At 39.0% G+C, this 17,929-nt stretch overlaps 1 protein-coding gene across 1 annotated transcript in view; it reads right to left on the bottom strand.

The window, feature by feature from the left end:
• Nucleotides 1-17,929, bottom strand: part of IPO9 (importin 9) — a 55,987-nt gene that overhangs the window by 11,869 nt on the left and 26,189 nt on the right. The window contains exons 6-14 of the mRNA XM_080824316.1: nucleotides 17,370-17,456; nucleotides 16,040-16,159; nucleotides 15,826-15,926; nucleotides 15,568-15,626; nucleotides 14,842-14,993; nucleotides 14,024-14,122; nucleotides 12,790-12,896; nucleotides 12,278-12,417; nucleotides 9,324-9,483 (exon numbers count right to left, since the gene is read on the bottom strand). Of these exons, the coding sequence (XP_080680442.1) occupies nucleotides 9,324-9,483; nucleotides 12,278-12,417; nucleotides 12,790-12,896; nucleotides 14,024-14,122; nucleotides 14,842-14,993; nucleotides 15,568-15,626; nucleotides 15,826-15,926; nucleotides 16,040-16,159; nucleotides 17,370-17,456 (1,025 nt within the window). The remainder of the gene's footprint in view (nucleotides 1-9,323; nucleotides 9,484-12,277; nucleotides 12,418-12,789; nucleotides 12,897-14,023; nucleotides 14,123-14,841; nucleotides 14,994-15,567; nucleotides 15,627-15,825; nucleotides 15,927-16,039; nucleotides 16,160-17,369; nucleotides 17,457-17,929) is intronic.

Below are 17,929 nucleotides of genomic sequence, written 5' to 3' on the forward strand. Positions count from 1 at the left end.
ATAAGTAGCAGATACATTAACTTGGAGCTCTGGAGAAAAGCTGGCATAACTATGATTTGAGAAATGTGACACAAGTAGGAGTATCTTCACCAGTATCTTTTTTTTTTTTTTTTTTTTTTTTGGTTCACCAGTATCTTGTTTCAGAAATGATTTTGGGCAGTTTGCAATGATACATAATTATGACATGGAAGAATACATTAAAACCAGGGCAAAAGAAAAGCAAAGTGGTATGATGACCATAAAAGTCTGCTAGTGACATCAGAAAGAACAGTTTCAGTAATGTGATAAGGACAGAAGCCAGATTGTAACTCGTTGGGAAACTGAATAGGGACATGATCAACTGGAAAATCTTGGCTGTGAAGAAAAGAATAGCTAGGATCCCTTCATAGACAGTTTCTAACCTGGGATCCACAGATGTGGTCAAGGGATCCAGTCCTTGATACATTATATAAAATTCTATAAACATGTGTAAGGGTCCATTTCCATGGTGTGCAAAGCTTTTGTCACCTTTTCAGAAGTTTGCTTCATCTTTCAAGTAAATTACTGCCCATGTAGTCAGAGACTTAACATTATTTTTTTTAAGCTTTCTTCACATTTTTTTCTGATTATAAAATGTAACTTTACAAACAAGTCAACTTAAATTTTTATTAACTTGATTTTTTTCAGCTTTATTGAGGTATAAATACATATACCATTGTAAGATATTTAAAGTGTACACTGTGGTGATATGGTATTGATGTACACCTACACTGTTAAAGTTCCTCATCTCATTTGTTAACGCATCCAACACATCATATATTTTTGTGTGTGTGAGAAAATTTAGGTTCTATTCTCTTAGCAAATTTCAGTTATACAACAGTGTTATCAACTATAATCAGTTTTGTATCTCAGAGTATGTATATCCTTTTATCAATCTCACCCTACAGCCCCACCCTCTAGCAGCCACTTTTTTTTTTTTTAAAGATTTTATTTATTTATTTGTTAGAGAGAGAGAGAGAGAGAGAGTAAGCACAGGCAGACAGAGTGGCAGAGAGAGAAGCAGGCTCCCTGCGGAGCAAGGGGCCCGATGTGGGACTCGATCCCAGGACGCTGGGATCATGACCTGAGCCGAAGGCAGCCGCTTAATCAACTGAGCCACCCAGGCGTCCCTAGCAGCCACTTTTTTAAAGATTTTATTTATTTGAGACAGAGAGACAGACAGAATGAGCATGAGTGGTTGGAGAAGTGGAGTGAGAGGGACATGCAGACTCTGCACTAAGCCCAGAGCCCGTAACAGGGCTCCATCCTAAGACCCTGAGATCATGACCCGAACTGAAATCAAGAGTCTGACACTCAACTGATTGAGCCACCCAGGTAACCCCACTGCTTTCTTTTTAAATGAGAATGATTTTTATTTTTAGTTCTAGATATAAATGATACCATGCAGTATGTCTGTGTGGCTTTTTTCACTTTGCATGATGGCTTTACGATCCATTCCTGCTGCTGCAAATGGCAGGAGCTCCTTCCTTCTCACAGCTAAATAATATTCCATTGCATATGTATACATCTCTATCCCTTCATCTGCTGACACACACTTAGGTTGTTCCCATATGTTGGCTACTGTAAATAACAAGCAATGAACACGGGAGTGTGATCTCTTCTAGATCCTGTTTTCATGCCCTTTGGATATTTACCCAAAAGTGGGATTGTTAAAAGAAAAGGTAGTTCTATTTAAAAATTTTGAGGAAACCCCATACTATTTTTCATATACTGCTTTACCAATCAATATACATTCCCACCAACAGTGTACAAGAGTTCCCTTTTCTCCACATCCTTATCAACACTTTTTATTTTGGATAACAGAATACACTTGTTGTTTTGGATGACAGCCATTCTAACACGTGTGAGGTGTTATCTCATTGTGGTTTTGATTTGCATTTCCCTGATAATTAGAGATGTTAAGCACCTTTTCACTTACCTGTTGGCCACTTACAGGTCTTCTTTGGTAAAGTCTGTATTCAGTTCCTGTGCCATTTTTAAACTTGATTGTTTCATTTGCTATTGAATTTTTAAAATATATTTAGGACATTAATCCCCTATTAATAAGTTTTACAAATATTTTCTCCCATTTTAATGGTTGCCTCTCATTTTGTAGATGGCTTCCTTTGCTGTTCAAAAGCTTTTCAGCTTGATGTAGTCCCACTTATTTCTTTTTTGCTTTTGTTGCCTTTGTTCTTAGTGTCAAACTCAAAAAAACACTGCCAAAACCAATACCACGGATCTTAACTTCTATGTTTTCTTCTAGAAGTTTCATGGTTTTAGGTCTTGTGTTCAAATTTTTAATCCCTTCTGAGTTGACTCTGGTGTATGATATAAGATTAAGGGTTCAGTTTCACTCTTTTGCATATGGCTGACCCATTTTCCCAACACCATTCATTGAAGAGACTACTTTTTCCCCACTATATACTTTTGGCTCCTTTGCTGTAAATTAATTGACCATTTATGTGTGGGTTTATTTCCAGGCTCTGCATTCTGTTGCACTGATCTACGTATCTATTTTATGACAATACCATACTGTTTTGATTACTACTATAGTTTTGTAATATAGTTTGAAATCAGGGAGTATGAAGCCTCCAGTTTTGTTCTTCTCAAGACTGCTTTGACCATTCAAGGTCTTTTCTGATTCTATACAAATTTTAAGACTGTCTGCCACTGGGAGTTTTAATAGGAATTGCACTGAATCTATAGACTGTTTTCAGGAGTGAAAATTTTAATAACATTAATTCTTCTAATGTATGAACATGGACTTAACTTTCCATCTTTTTTGTGTTTTCTTTAATTTCCTTCCTCAGTATCTTATACAGTATACAGATATCAGTATCAGTGTACAGATCTTTTTTTTTAAATAAAAGATTTCATTATTTCAGAGAGAGAGTGTATGCACGCACACACACGAGTGGGGGGAGGGGCAGAAGGAGAGGGATAAGCACACTCCTTGTTTAGCCCCAGGACCCTGAGATCATGACCCAAGCTGAAGTCAGATGCTTAACTGACTGAGCCACCCAGGGACCTCTTCAGTGTACAGAGCTTTCACCTACTTGGTTAAATTTATTCTTGGTATTTTATTGTTCTTGATGCAATTATAAATAGTATTGTTTTAATAATTTTCTCAAAGTTCATTATTAGAACTACAACTGATGTTTGTGTATCTTGTATCCTATACATTTACTGAAATAGTTCTAGCAATGTTTCAGTGGAATTTTTAAGGTTTTTCTATATATAATACCATGTCGACTGCAAAGAGACAAGTTTATGTCTTCCTTTCCAATCTGGAAACTTCCATTACTATGTGGAATAGGAGTGGTGAGAGTGGACATCCTTGTCTTATTCTTGGTCTTTTTTTTTTTTTTAAGATTTTATTTATTTATTTAACAGACAGAGATCACAAGTAGGCAGAGAGGCAGGCAGAGAGAGAGGAAGGGAAGCAGGCTCCCCGCTGAGCAGAGAGCCCGACTCGGGGCTTGATCTCAGGACTCTGGGATCACGACCTGAGCAGAAGGCAGAGGACTTAACCCACTGAGCCATCCAGGTACCCCTTATTCTTGGTCTTAAATGAAAAACGTGATGTTAGCTGTGAGTCTATCATAGTTCGTCTCTATTGTGTTAAGGTGTGTTCCCACTATACTCACTGTGTTTATCATGAATGGATACTGAATTTTGTCAAATGTTTTTACTCAATCTACTGATATAATCCTATCATTTTTATCTTTCATTTTATTAACTGGTATATCACACTGATTTGGTTTACATATGCTGAACCATCCTTGTATTTCAGGGATAAATCCCACTTGATCACAGTGTGATCCTCTAAATGTACAGTTGAATTTGGTTTTCTCATATTTTGTTGAGGCTTTCTGCATCTATATTCATCAGGGATATTGGCCTGTAGTTTTCTTTTCTTGTACTGTCTTTGTCTGGTTTTGGTATCAGGTAAATGCTGGTTTCATAAAATGAGTTTGGCAGTGCTCCTTCTTTAGTTTTTTTGGGAAAGTTTGAGCAAGGATTTGTATTAGTTATTTAAATTAGTTTGGTAGAATTCACAGTGAAATCATCTGGTCCTGGACTTTTCTTTTATGGGAAGTTTTTAATTACTGATCCAATATCCTTACTTGTTAATGTCTGTTCAGATTATCTATTTTTCACAATTCAGTCTTGATAAGCTGTATACAGTTTCTAGGAATTTCTTCTAGGTTATCCAATTTGTTGGCATTCCTAGTAGGCTCTTATCATCCTTTGCATTTTTGTGATATCAATTATAATGTCTCCTCTTTCATTTCTGGTTTTTAAAAAAGATTTATTTATTTATTTTAGAGAGAGAGAGGGCGCACACATATGTGCAAGCAGGGCCTTGAGGGGCAGAGGTAGGGGGAGAGAGAGAATCCTCAAGCAGACTCCCCTGATGAGCAAAGAGCCCAACTTGGGTCTCAATCTCATGAACCTGAGATCATGACCTGAGCTAAAACCAAGAGTCAGAGGCTTAACTGACTGAGCCACCCTGGTGCCCCTCATTTCTGATTTTTTAAAAAAAGATTTTATTTATTTATTTGACAGACAGAGATCACAAGCAGGCAGAAAGGCAGGTAGAGAAAGAGGAAGGGAAGCAGGCTCCCCGCTGAGCAGAGAGCCCAATGGGGGGCTCGATCCCAGGACCCTGGGATCGTGACCTGAGCTGAAGGCAGAGGCTTTAACCCACTGAGCCACCCAGGCACCCTGACATTTCTGATTTTATATTTGAGTCTTCTCTCATTTCTTTTTAGCCTAACTAGTTTGTCAGTTTTGTGTTTTCAAAACACAGAGCTCTTAGGTTAGCTGGTTTTTTCTATGGTTTTTCTGGTCTCTATTTATTTTTGCTCAATCTTCATATTATTAACTTTGGGCTTAATTTATTGTTCTTTTTCTAGTTCCTGAGATGTAAAGTTAAGTTGTTTGAGATCTTTTTTTTTTTCTTTTCTTAATGTAGAGACTTATCTCTATATATAAACTTCTCTCCTAAAACTGGTTTTGCTGAGTGGGGTGGTGAGAAAAAAAATTAAAATTAAAAATTAAAAAAATAAAATAGAACTGGTTTTGCTGTATCCCTTAAGTCTTGGTATGTTATGTTTCCATTTTTATTTCAAGGCATTTTTTTTAAATTTCTTTTTCCGTTGATTATTTAGGAGTTTGTTAATTTTAACATATTTGTGTATTTTCTAGTTCTCCTCCTGTAATTAATTTCTAGTGTTATTTCACTGTGTTTGGAAAAGATAGTTGGTATGATTTCAGTCTTAAGTTTGCTAGGACTTGTTTTGTGACCTAACACATGACCTTTCCTGGAGGATGTTCTGTGCATGCTTGAGAAGGTCTATTCTTGTGCTATTGGGTAAGACATTCTTTCTATGTCTATTAGGTCCATTTAGTCAAAAGTATAGTTCAAGTCCAGTATATCCTTACTGATTTCTGTTTGGATAACTTATCCATTGTTGAAAGTGGGTTATTAAAGTCCCCTAGTATTACTGTATTATTGTTTATTTTTCCCTTCAGATGTCAGTATTTGCTTAATATACTTAGGTGTTTCAATGTCAAATGTATATATATTTGCAAATGCTGTATCTTTTTGTTGAATTGACCCCTTTATCATTAAACAATGACCTTCTTTCTGTCTCTCGGACAGCTTTTGAGCTAAAGTCTATTTTATCTGATAAAAACACAGCCACCCTTGTTCTGTTCTGGTTTCTATTTGCATGGAACAGCTCTTCCATCACCTCACTTTGAGCATGTGTCCTGAAGTGAGGCTCTTAAAGGCAGCAATAAGTTGGGTCTTTTTTAAAAAATCCATTTGGCTACTCTTGACTTTTGATTAGAGATTTATTTTTTTAATAAAGATTTTATTTATTTATTTGAGAGAGAGAGCATAAGGGGGGGCAGAGGGAGAGAGAGAAGCAGACTCCCTACTGAGCAGGGAGCCCGATGCTGATGCCAGGATCAATCCCAGAACCCTGGGATCATGACCTGAGCTGAAAGCAGATGCTTAACCAACAGAGCCACCTAGGTGTCCCTTGATTATAGAGATTTAAATCCATTTACACTTTTACAAAAGTAATTTTTTACAAAATTTTTTACAAAAATTACTAAAGTAATTTTTGAGAGGCACCTGGATGGTTCAGTCAGTTAAGCCCATGACTCTTTATCTCTACTTAGGTTTTGATCTCAGGGTCATGAGTTCAAGCAGTGCAGTGGACTGGCTCCACACTGGGCATGGAGCCTACCCCCTCACCCCACAAAAAAAATTAAAAAAAAAAAATTAAAAAAAATTTTTTTGATCAGTAAGGACTTATTAATGCCATCTTACTGTTTTCTGGCTCTTCTGTAGTTCCCTTGTTCCTTTTTTCCTTTCTTGCTCTCTTTGTGAATTTATGATTTCCCATAGTGGAATGCTTTGATTCTGTTGTCTATTACAGATTTTTGCTCTGTGGTTACTGTGAGGCTTACATAAAACATTTACAGATGTAACAGTTTATTTCACACTGTTAACTTTGTATACAAAAGCTCTACTCTTTATTCACTCTCTTATGTTTTTGATGTCACAATTTAACTTTTTATATTATATATTCATTAACAAATTATTTAGCTAATTATTTTCAATACTTTTGTCCCTTAACCTTTAGAGTTAAATGGTTATCACACTGTCAGATTACAATATTAGAGTATTCTGTCTTTTATTACATACTTATCTTTACCTGTGTTGTATATTTCATATTATTAATTTCAGTTCAGCTTGAAGAATTCCTTTCAGCACTTCTTGTAAGGTAGGTCTAGTGGTGAAGAATTCCCTCAGCTTTGCTGGAGAGACTTTGTCTTGCCTTCATTCCTGAAGGACATCTTCGCCTCGTATTCTTGGTTGACAGTTCTTTGTTTCAGCACTCCCTCCTGGTCTGCAAGGTTTCTGCTGCAAAGTCAGATCATAGTCTTATAGGAATTCCCTTAAATGGGAGAAATATTTTTCTCTTGCTGCTTTAAAAGCCATCTGATTTTAGACAGTTGTTTGTTTTTTTTTTTTTAACTAACGGATAGTTTTATTATAATGGATGTTGGAGAAGATCACTTTGAATTGAAATTTTAGCTTCATGAACTTGGATGTACAATCTCTCTTCAGATTTGGGATGTTCTCAGACATTATTTCTTTTAACTAAGCTTTCTGCCCCCTTCTACCTCTCTTCTCCTTCCGGAGCTCCAATAAATCACAGATGGTTTCTCCTAATGGTATCCTCAAGTTCACACAGGTTTTCTTCATTCCCTATTCTTTGCCCTCCTTGAATGGAAAATTTCAAAGGTCCTGTCTTCTAGTTCACAGGTTTTTTTCTTCCTCTTGATTTGTTCTTCATCTCTAGGATTTCCGCTTGGTTCTTTTTCATGATTTCTATTTCTCTGTTGAACTTCTCATTTTGTTTATGTATTGTTTTTCTAATTTCACTGAATGGCTTTTTGTGTTTTCTTATAGCTGAGCTCCTTAAAACAGCTATTTTGGATTCTTTATCAGGTATATCACATGTCTCTGTGTTTGGGGTCAGTTACTGGAAAATTACCACGTTCCTTTTTTGGTGTCATGTTTCCTTGATTTTTCACGTTCCTTGAAGTCTTTCTTGCATTGTGGTCTTCACATTTGAAGTAACGATTGCTTCTTGCAGTCTTTAAGTGTCTAGTCTTGGACTGCTTTGGCTCCAGGGCTGGGCTGGAATCTCTCTGCTGGACTCCTGGACTGCCGCAAAGGCTCTCTCATCCTTGTGTGATTGTCTAAATCTCTGTTCTCCAGGGGTCCCTGGACCACAGCTGAGACTGGGTGGAGCCAGTTCATGGACTACTTCAGGGTCTGGAGCTGGGACTGAGGTCTATATTTCTAATCTCCAACACACTGCTGGGTAAGATCCTCCCAGGTACTTGATGTGTGGTGCTGGTGATAGAATCCAAGCCAAATGGGGCTGGAGCCAACCCTTAAGGACATGGAGCTGTGTCTGGGGCTACAGCCAGGACCAGAGTTGATACATCAGCCGCTGGGTGTGGGCCTGACTTCTCAAAATGGCTCTCCTTGTTCTTGGACAGCACTGGGGTTTCACGCTCCTCTCTGGATCTCACAGCTCCCACAAAGGCACTGTTGTCCATCAATAGATGCCAAGTTATTGTTGAGGGAGGGAGACAAGTGAGGGGCATCTTATTCAGCCATCCTGCATACATTATTTCCCCTCAATGCTTTCTAAAGACATACATAATAATGCACAGCATCCGCACCTCTGTTTCAAAAGGTAAGAACAGAGTACCAGTAGGTGGAAGATGAATTTTATATTTTTAGGATTTTAAGTAGTTTTTAGGATTCAACTGAGACTCTTAAGTTTGGACATTAAAATATTTCTTAAAACAACAATACTCCCTTTGATCTTGGTAGGAATATAAATAAATGACTAGTTGAGTCACTAGTATTATATTAGCTGTGAAAAGGGGAGGTAAAACTGGGGAAAAACAAGCAGTGTTTCTAACCCTTGTTATCCCAAATTTAGTCCCTAAAACAGAGAAATCAATCAACAAAATGACTTGGGGCTCTAATCCTGCTTCTATAATTCTTTTTTTTTCCTTTTTTTTCCAAGATTTTATTTATTTATTTGACAGAGAGAGACACAGTGAGAGAGGGAACACAAACAGGGGGAGTGGGAGAGGGAGAAGCAGGCTTCCAGCTGGGCAGGAAGCCTGACGTGGGGCTCGATCCCAGGACCCTGGGACCATGACCTGAGCCGAAGGCAGACACTTAACAGAGACACCCAGGCGCCAGTGTTTCTGTAATTCTTCACTGTATAATCCTATACAAGTTATTTATCTCACCTTTCTAAGAAAGGGAGTTGATCTAGATGTTTCCAGAGCTGGAGTGAACTTTCAAGGAATGAGGAACGAAAGGGAATAAGATCTACTGGGACTCAAAGAAGCCATATTCTTTCTTTCTTTTCCTCTGTTTTCTCTTTTCACTGTGTGACCCACTTCAGTGCCTGCAGCCTATGGCACAGAGGCCAGGCAATGGTTCAGGGCCACAGTTTGCTCTGGCATGGGGCACTATGAGAGGCCCAGGGGGGATGAGCCTGCCATAAATCCAAACCCATGCATAGAAGCCATGTTCTTGATATGTTTTTTTGATATGATTCATTTGCCATTTGGTAGGAGATTTTCATCAGAAATTTCCAAGCAACATAATCCACTGGCCAAATGCTGTTTGGGACTTCTACTCTGAATAATTTTCTCTTATCACCCTAAGGTGGTGTACTCACCCCCAGATGGCTCTCACGGCAGAAATTCGAACTGATGGGGGTTGTGTCTCATGAAGACCACTAACTGTTGCCTGTAGAAACTGCTGGATCAATTCAGGGGACATAGCAACAGTGAACCGACTGGCAGCCCAAAGTGCCCGGCCCAAGAGAAAAGGAGACACTGGGAGGAAGAGAGAGCAATTAGGGGTTGGACAGTGAAAGTTTCTGTTATTTGCCCTTCCTCCTTTTCCACCTCCATCCTCAACTTGTTACAGTAACTGGATACTACATAATATACACAACTTAATTAAGGAAAAAGGATGATCTTATCAGATAAAAACAAATGTTCGACCTATGGTACAGAATGCATTTTCCCAGTTTTGCTTTTCACTATTTGTTGCAAAGCAGATCTTGAATATTCTTAGACTAAAAACACTTATCTCCTTCATTCCCATCCCTACCTCTCATTATCCTTTACCGGCACCACTAGTTAGTCCTCTAAATGTCTCCATTGCCAGTTTTTCCTACTCTTGGGCCACTACTGAAACATTATAAATTATAGCTATCATTGTTTTACTTAGTACCTGTCAATAAATTCCATAGTCTACCAAACAAAGACCATTTTAGTTAAGCATTATAGTCAAGGCCCCCTATGATCAGTAGCTTTAGCATTATTGATGATTTCCTTTTATGGACTCTGAACTCAAGCACATACCAGTCCCAGCAACTCGCATCTTACCTTGCCATTTCTGTGCCTTGTATGTAAGCCAACACATTCACCTCTACTTGCATCATACAACTGATCTCTTAGGCTGAAGTAATCCTAACTATCTCTGTACTAGTCTTTAGCTTTCTTATATATTCTTACATATTTTGTTGGTTATTCTAGCCACCAGTGTGAGGATGTCTACCCTTTGCCTACTATAAGCTGCTTGAAGACAGAGTCTGTATTTAATCAGCTTATCACAGGGCCTACCTTAGTCACTCGTAAACATGTAGTTGTTGAGAATTATTGAAGAGAACATAACAACCTTTGCCAGTCAGATAATCACATACAAATTTCCTTCATATAGAAGTACTCAAAGTATGGCCCAGGGACTCCTGGGAGTCCCAAAGTTGAAACTTTCATAGTGATACCAAGTTATGATCCATCTTTTTCATTCTCGTTCTTTCTTAAGTATACAGTGGAGTTTTGCAGAGGTGATCTGATGTGTGACACCATGGCTCTGACAGCTAATGAAATGAATGTTAGCATTTCCTATATTTTACAAACTTCTCAGATTTATTTATTTACTCATTTTAGAGTGGGGGAGGCAGAGGGAGAGGGAGAAAATCTTAAGCAGACTCCACACCTAGTGCAGAGCCCGATTTGGGGCTTAGTTTCATGACCTGAGATCATGACCTGAGCCAAAATCAAGAGTCAGATGCTTAACCATCTGAGCCACCCAGGTGCCCCAAAACTTCTGTTTCAATTTCCAATATGCTGAATATTGACACATAAAATTCACAGAAAAACTCTTTCGGATCACTAGTAATTTTTAAGTGTAAAGGGGTCCTGACACCAGAAAGTTTGAGAATGGCTGATGCAGAAAAGCTTCGAGCTATTGGTAGGATAATAAATGCTATATATTAAACTTTGCCCCAGTCTCAATTATAAATATTCTCAAGTCTCCATGCATTTCTGAAGGTTCTTTACTAAGGGTAAATTCTACAAAAAATATATTGATGGGCTTAAGAAATTTCAACACTTTCATTCAACACATAATTATGAAATGCCTATTACATGCAAGGCACTGTGGGATACAAGCATCATGATTTCTACCTTCAGAAACCTTACAGTCTAGTATGAGAAAGAAAACATTCATCAACATAAGTGCAGAGTGAAAAAGGATATTCCCAAAGGGCCCGAGCTCTGGATATTCAACCATTTTAATTTTGTGAGTCAGAGAATGGAAGTGACATTGTGAGATAGTCTATTAACAGATTAACTCTTTAAAGTCAGATTTTATTTATTTACTTGACAGAGAGAGAGATCACAAGTAGGCAGAGATGAAGGCAGAGAGAAAGGGGGAAGCAGGCTCCCTGCTGAGCAGAGAGCCTGATGTGGGGCTCGATCCCAGGACCCCAAGATCATGACCTGAGCAGAAGGCAGAGGCTTAACCCACTGAGCCACCCAGGTGCCCCAGTGTAGAATGTTTTCAAATGGCTTCAGCTATTCGAAGGGCTAGTCTATGAGTGAGAGGCATGTGAATGGACTGGGAATGGAGCAAATGATGCCAAATGTCCCATGATTTATGTACTTGGAGAAAGCAAAGATGGCCTTTTGTAATGAGGGTGGGGGTGGGTGGGTCTAAGGAAGAGAATAAGGCATAGCATAGGCAGAAGCAACATAGCCGAAGATGTCAAATAGAGAGATGGTAATTCTTAGCTACTGTTCTGCATTGCTGGAGAAATCCAAGTCTAATATAGTAGAGCCAACTTTTTTTTTTTTTTTAAAGGCAAGTAATTAACATGGACTTGAGAATGGAACATTTTAATTATTTGGATATTGGCCAAGAATAAAGTTTGAGAAAAATGACAGGAAACAAACAGGAAGAATGAGCCTGACATAAACTGCCTGAAGGTATTTTGGACTTAATAATGACAAAACTCAAGCCAAAGTTCTCAAGGTACAGTAACCAAATTTGCATCCTATTCAAATGCTAAAACCAGCCACAAATATGAGCAGTAACTTGGAAGGAAACGTGAACAGAGTGGGAAAATTATGAATGTGGCAATATTTCTTAGTTGGTAAAGCTGAGTCAAGGTCTCTAGGCTGTTTTAGTGGTTCAGATGAGTTCAAGCTCTAGTGTAGAAAGACTTTTTACCCAAAGGACACATGAATACCTAGGTTTCCCTATCTAAGTGAACAATGTAACCAAGATGATGGCAGGTTTAGGTATCTTCGAGAATCCTGGCATTGTGCTGAAACATACCTGAAAGGTTGAGGTCTGCAAGGATGACATTGGTCAGGAACCCATGCATGTCGAAATGGATCCTGCCATTCTTCACACTGTCCGTGATGATGGACTTCACTGAGCCAAGGGCAAGCATACATGCCTCGTGTATCTTCCACCTGAGAAAGCGAAACCACAGTCTGGTAAAACAAACTACACTGCCAAAATGATAAACACCTGAGGGAAGGAGAAACCTGAAAGGGCATTCCAGCACAATCTGACCCAAAAAGTCCATTTTCTGTCCTTCCTACCTAAATCTAGAGCTGAAAACAGTGACATTTAGATAAACAGATTTCTCTAATTAAAAACAAAGTTGAAGTCCTTCCCTCCAAGGCTTTTTAAATTAAAGGGTAAAATAAAAGCATTGTAACCAATTACTGAAGGTTGGGAAGAACTGCTTTAAAACACATGATTCAAAGCAAGGATTTGATTGTCTCAGATCTGATGCCCAGAATATGTTCCTAAGTTAAGTATCTGCTGCTCACTCTTACCAGTGTTCGGTACCGCTGTTTTTGGTTTGCTCAGCTTCTTGTAAATGCCGAGTGGCTGCAGCAGCCAGGGCTGCCGCACTCTCATTCTGGAAATCAGTGGCCACAGCCTAGGGAGAGAGGGGAGGGGCTAATAAACCTGTTTGTGCAAATTAAACCCACTTTTTTTTTTTTTTTTTAAAGATTTTATTTGCCAGAGAGAGAGAGAGAGAGAGCGCGAGCATGTGTACAAAAGCAGAGGGGAGTAGCAGGCAGAGGGAGAAGCAGGCTCCAGGTGACCAAGGAGTGGATGTAGGACTCGATCCCAGCACCCTGGGATCATGACCTTAGCCGTAGGCAGACACTTAACCAACTGAGCCCCTCAGGTGTCCTGAATTAAACGCATTTTAATTACAAACTGAAAACTGCAAACTCAGTGGTTCAAACTCTTCCACGTATACATTCTAAACTCCGATTAGGTGTATTAAAAATACAACCCCTCTTAGTTCAGGATCTTTAACGGAATTAGAGTAATATTTCTATTTCTGCAGTGCCTAGGCATTGGAAAACTAACAAAATGTAAAGCTCCCAATGGCTAGATTGAGCAGAGTGTAAGTGAGCTGTAATAGACTCAGCTTCGGATGACAATGGGTCAGATTATTTATTCTCTCGGAGTGTGACTGTAGAAAAAATAAGGCTAATCTACAAATGGAAACTTAATGTGATCTTTCCTAGGTGCCTTAGAAATACTGAAGGACAGTAAGAAATGTTCACTAATAATGAGAACAAACCTCCGACCCAACACAGCAAGAGGCAGCTTCTTCACAGAACTTCAGCCTAGAGAAAATTCTATGCTCTAGTCAGGGCCAAAGAAAACAGCAGATGTTTGGATGTTCTTCTCTCAGCAATCTAATTTTTTTTTAAAGTTGGCCAACATCTGGTTTGTGCTACAAATTCTGGCTTAAGAGTGGACTAAACTGAGTGTTCCTGATTCAACTACCCTTAGTCATTAAAACACTTTATCCTTTGTACAATTTTTACATCTACTATTTCCTTATAAACCAAAACCAGTAGCAATGACTTTGGAATTCCTGAGTCTCAAACTTCATTTGAGATTTTCTTTTGTTATCCTCAAAGAACTCTGAGATACAGTCGCTCAGTAACACTGATCAACTTGGGTTAGATGCCTAGGAAGAAGAGGGAACACTCAAGTGACTGATTAGGGTTTTCTGGTTAAGTATCAAGGGAACCCACTTACCAGCAATAGGTCTTGAGCTGCAATCCTAACTGTGTAGGAGAAAGTGTCATCATCCTCATCTTCTACAAACTGTTGGGGGTTGGCTGTCCATACTTTAATCTAAAATGATGATGAAGTTAGGTCTTTGTGAGGCTGCCAATCTGGTTTATATGTTCTCTTTTTTCATCCACACAGAGTGGAAGATTTCAACCTTTTGTTTTTATCTTGAACGGAACTTTAGCCTCAAAGTCTTTTCTTTTTGATGTAGACAAGCAAATCCTTTATCAAGGTAAGTAGCAAAAGTTATTCCTCTCTAGTAGACACTATTTTAGAATGTGGCTGATTACTAGTTCTCTGCTACCTTTCATCAGCTGTTATTTCTGACAGATCAACTTTCTGAATATATTAGGTCTCATGGAATATTTAATGTGGAAATTACAGTTGATTCTTGTACTGTTTATATAAGAGAGGAAACATTATCTTATTTTTTTTTAATGCTCTATTCTGGTCTAATAATCCACCAACCAAGCTAATGATCTCTATGTGTCAGTATTTACAGAAAAGGAGTAAGTTCTTCTAGAGACCAGAGTCTTTGGTTAGTGGTACTATGGAGGTAAAAGTATTCTCAGAGTCTAATTACCTGGTATCAGAGTTAATAATACTACAACACCCAGAAATTCTGGCAATAAAATGGTATCAAAGCTTTCCCAGAACTTCACATGAAGTTACTCTTCTAGTGTCTATTTTTAGAAATAAAAATTGTTCCCTTGACCTAGATTTCACATTCAAGTTGCACTTTCCCAAAACAAGCTGGTAATTGTCCCCCAAATATCATTTACCTGCTCCTCAGTGATCTGCATATACAGGATTATATAGTAAATCAACTCAGGCAAGGCTTTCTTAACAGTGCTTTTGAATTTGCTATTTTCTAGGAGAGCATGGACAAACTCAAAAATGCTAAAGACGAGATTTTCAAAGCCCAGGACTTCACCTACAGGAAATACACAAGAGAAGATTTTAATGACAAGAAGGCAAATGGAAAGCACGTCTGCTAGAAATGAACTACATTTTCTTTGTAAATTAATGAATATTTCAAGTACTTGCTGATTATTATTCCCAAGGGAACAGAAGAGGGGGAGCGAAGGAGTCAAAGAAAGGAACTTAGAGAATATTAAATATTCTTTGGTTTTTCAAGTAAAAGAATCAGAAACACTGAATATCTTTTCCAGCAAGTCTATTTTTTATTTGAAAAACTAAAAATATTAAAACAGAAATGAAAGTATCATCATCTGCCAGAAAGAAGTAGGCTGGATGAGATGGCCTTTGAGGTGGCTCTTCCAACTCAGAAATTCTATTTTATGAGATTTATGCAAATGCCTTTGAGGAACAGATTAAAGATTTTCCGTGTCCCATTTTCCGACATCTAATACACTAAAAGGAAACTCAATTAGAAAACTCACTTAAGAGAGCGAAGCATCTATGTTACTGTTTTTCTTTGTCTTTTTCCTTTCCTAGATCCCTTTCCTCCCTACGTGGCATATCTGTCAAGATCAGAAACTACATACCATCAGAATCCACAGGATCTTCAACTTCCTCTGTGTAATTTACTTCTGTCCTCACATAAGTATGATGAAGAGTAAAGAAACAGAATTTGGAGTCTGCTTTACATGTATTCTACAAGGGAATGTATAACATTCCAACCCTAAGAGCAGATACTTTAAAAAACTCATTTTAAAAAAATGGAACCACATGAATGCAAGACCTAATGCTAGATTCCCGATTACGGGTGGTAGCAGGTCCCTGAAGCTTTCTGAAAAGGATATAAAGCTGCACTCTCAGTTAGGGTGTTCCAAACAATAGGCAGAATCTGCTGCATGGAGGACACCATGTGCTTTGGGAAGTTTTTCACCAGGGCTGTCACTGCCTGAGAAATTACAAAGAAAAAGATCTAAGAGTTACACGTGATATAGGAGAAAAACCAAGGATTTCAGACCACCTTCTGAAATTCCAAGTATCTCAATGGCAGTAAATGTTTACCTTTAGGACTTCCATCTTAAACCCACTGTCGGATGTGGGGCCGTCTGGTATCTGTAGGGCCTGAACAAAGGCCTCTGTGAACTGCTGCACCACAGGAAAGATCAGAACTTTGGCTGCACCCTGACAACAGAAACCAAAGTCAATACTGGACATACCACTAATCAATGGTTTCAATACACATATCAAACTCCAAAACACAGATTTGAGGCATCTAAATATTTCTTCCAGCTCGGATTCCAATCAGAAGAGTGCAGCCATTAAGTCACTGGAGGTGTTACCCAAGATTTCAGGTTTCCATCTCCAAAAACTGCAGCTCCTCACCATGGCCTCCTTAAAAGCCATTATATGTAAGACTTTTTTTTTTAAAGATTTTATTTATTTATTTGACAGAGACACAGTGAGAGAGGGAACACAAGCAGGGGGAGTGGGAGAGGGAGACGCAGGCTTCCTGCTGAGCAGGGAGCCCGATGCGGGGCTTGATCCCAGGACCTTGAGATCATGACCTGAGCCAAAGGCAGAAGCTTAACGAGTGAGCCACCCAGGCGCCCCAAGACTAACTTTTCAAAACTGCTTCTTTTTTTTTTTAATTAAAAAAAATATTTTATTTTTTATTTAAAGATTTTATTTATTTATTTGACAGACAGAGCTCACAAGTAGGCAGAGAGGCAGGCAGAGAGAGAGGAGGAAGCAGGCTTCCCGCGGAGCAGAGAGCCTGATGTGGGGCTCGATCCCAGGATCCTGGGATCATGACGCGAGCCAAACACAGAGGCTTAACCCACTGAGCCACCCAGGCGCCCCTCAAAACTGCTTCTGAATGACAGGGTTGGCGTTTTTCAGCTAGCTCTGTCTCACGTGAGAGGACCATAAGAGAGTAGTGAAGTTCTGAGAGACAGCTCATATGAAAAGATGCAGGATGTGGTTAAGAAATAAGGCTCACACCAAAGGAAACTAAACTATATACAAATGAAAAATGTAATCAAAATACTAAATGCATGGGACGCCTGGGTGGCTCAGTTGGTTAAGCGGCTGCCTTCGGCTCAGGTCGTGATCCCAGGGTCCTGGGATCGAGTCCCACATCGGGCTCCTTGCTCAGCGGGGAGCCTGCTTCTCCCTCTGCCTCTGCCTGCCTCTCTGTCTGCCTGTGCTCACTCTCTCTGACAAATAAATAAATCTTTAAAAAAAAAAAATACTAAATGCATCCACAACTCTGATTAAATCAGGGTGCACTGTGGTTCTACTGCAATGAAGTTAGTCACTGCTATGCCTCTGATGGAAGGCAGAGAGATAATTTTAAGCATGAAGTCTGTTACTGACCCAAAGGCTTCCTTACCTTTTCCAGTTCCTCCATGTTACAGATCATGTGGGCACAAGTGGTAAAAATCTCCACAGCTCTGGAACGGGTTCGAATACCATACACCTGTGAAAAGTTACAGCGTAGCCATGAGATAGGTGTGTCTGTGTCTGCATATCTGTGACTAGAAGAAAAACTATGACTTCTCAGTGCTGACATGGGACTGGATTCCCTAGAGAAGGGAAACATCATCTACCCATATCCAGGACAGACTTCTCCAATCCAGAGAATAAAAGCCAGCAGAATTTTAGAACTCAGTGGGATTAGCCTTATATGTAGGCTTCTGTGGGCTATCTGATTAAAAATATTAGAATGGGTGCTACTTGAAATCTCAACACAGTCAATGTATTTCTTTCAAAAGACAGACTCTTGGCTAGTGGCAGAGAGAGTAGGGAGGTTAAAACATGACCCATCAGGTACTCAGAGTTTACTTATACTGCATATGGGGTAGGAGATATGTGAGCGAACAATGCAGATGCTATTTCATTCTCTCATCAAAGGCTGGCCCTCACAATTTAAGTGAAAGATCTAAGCTTAAT

The sequence above is a fragment of the Martes martes genome, assembly GCF_963455335.1.
Source record: "Martes martes genome assembly, chromosome: 15".
NCBI classification, from domain to species: domain Eukaryota; kingdom Metazoa; phylum Chordata; class Mammalia; order Carnivora; family Mustelidae; genus Martes; species Martes martes.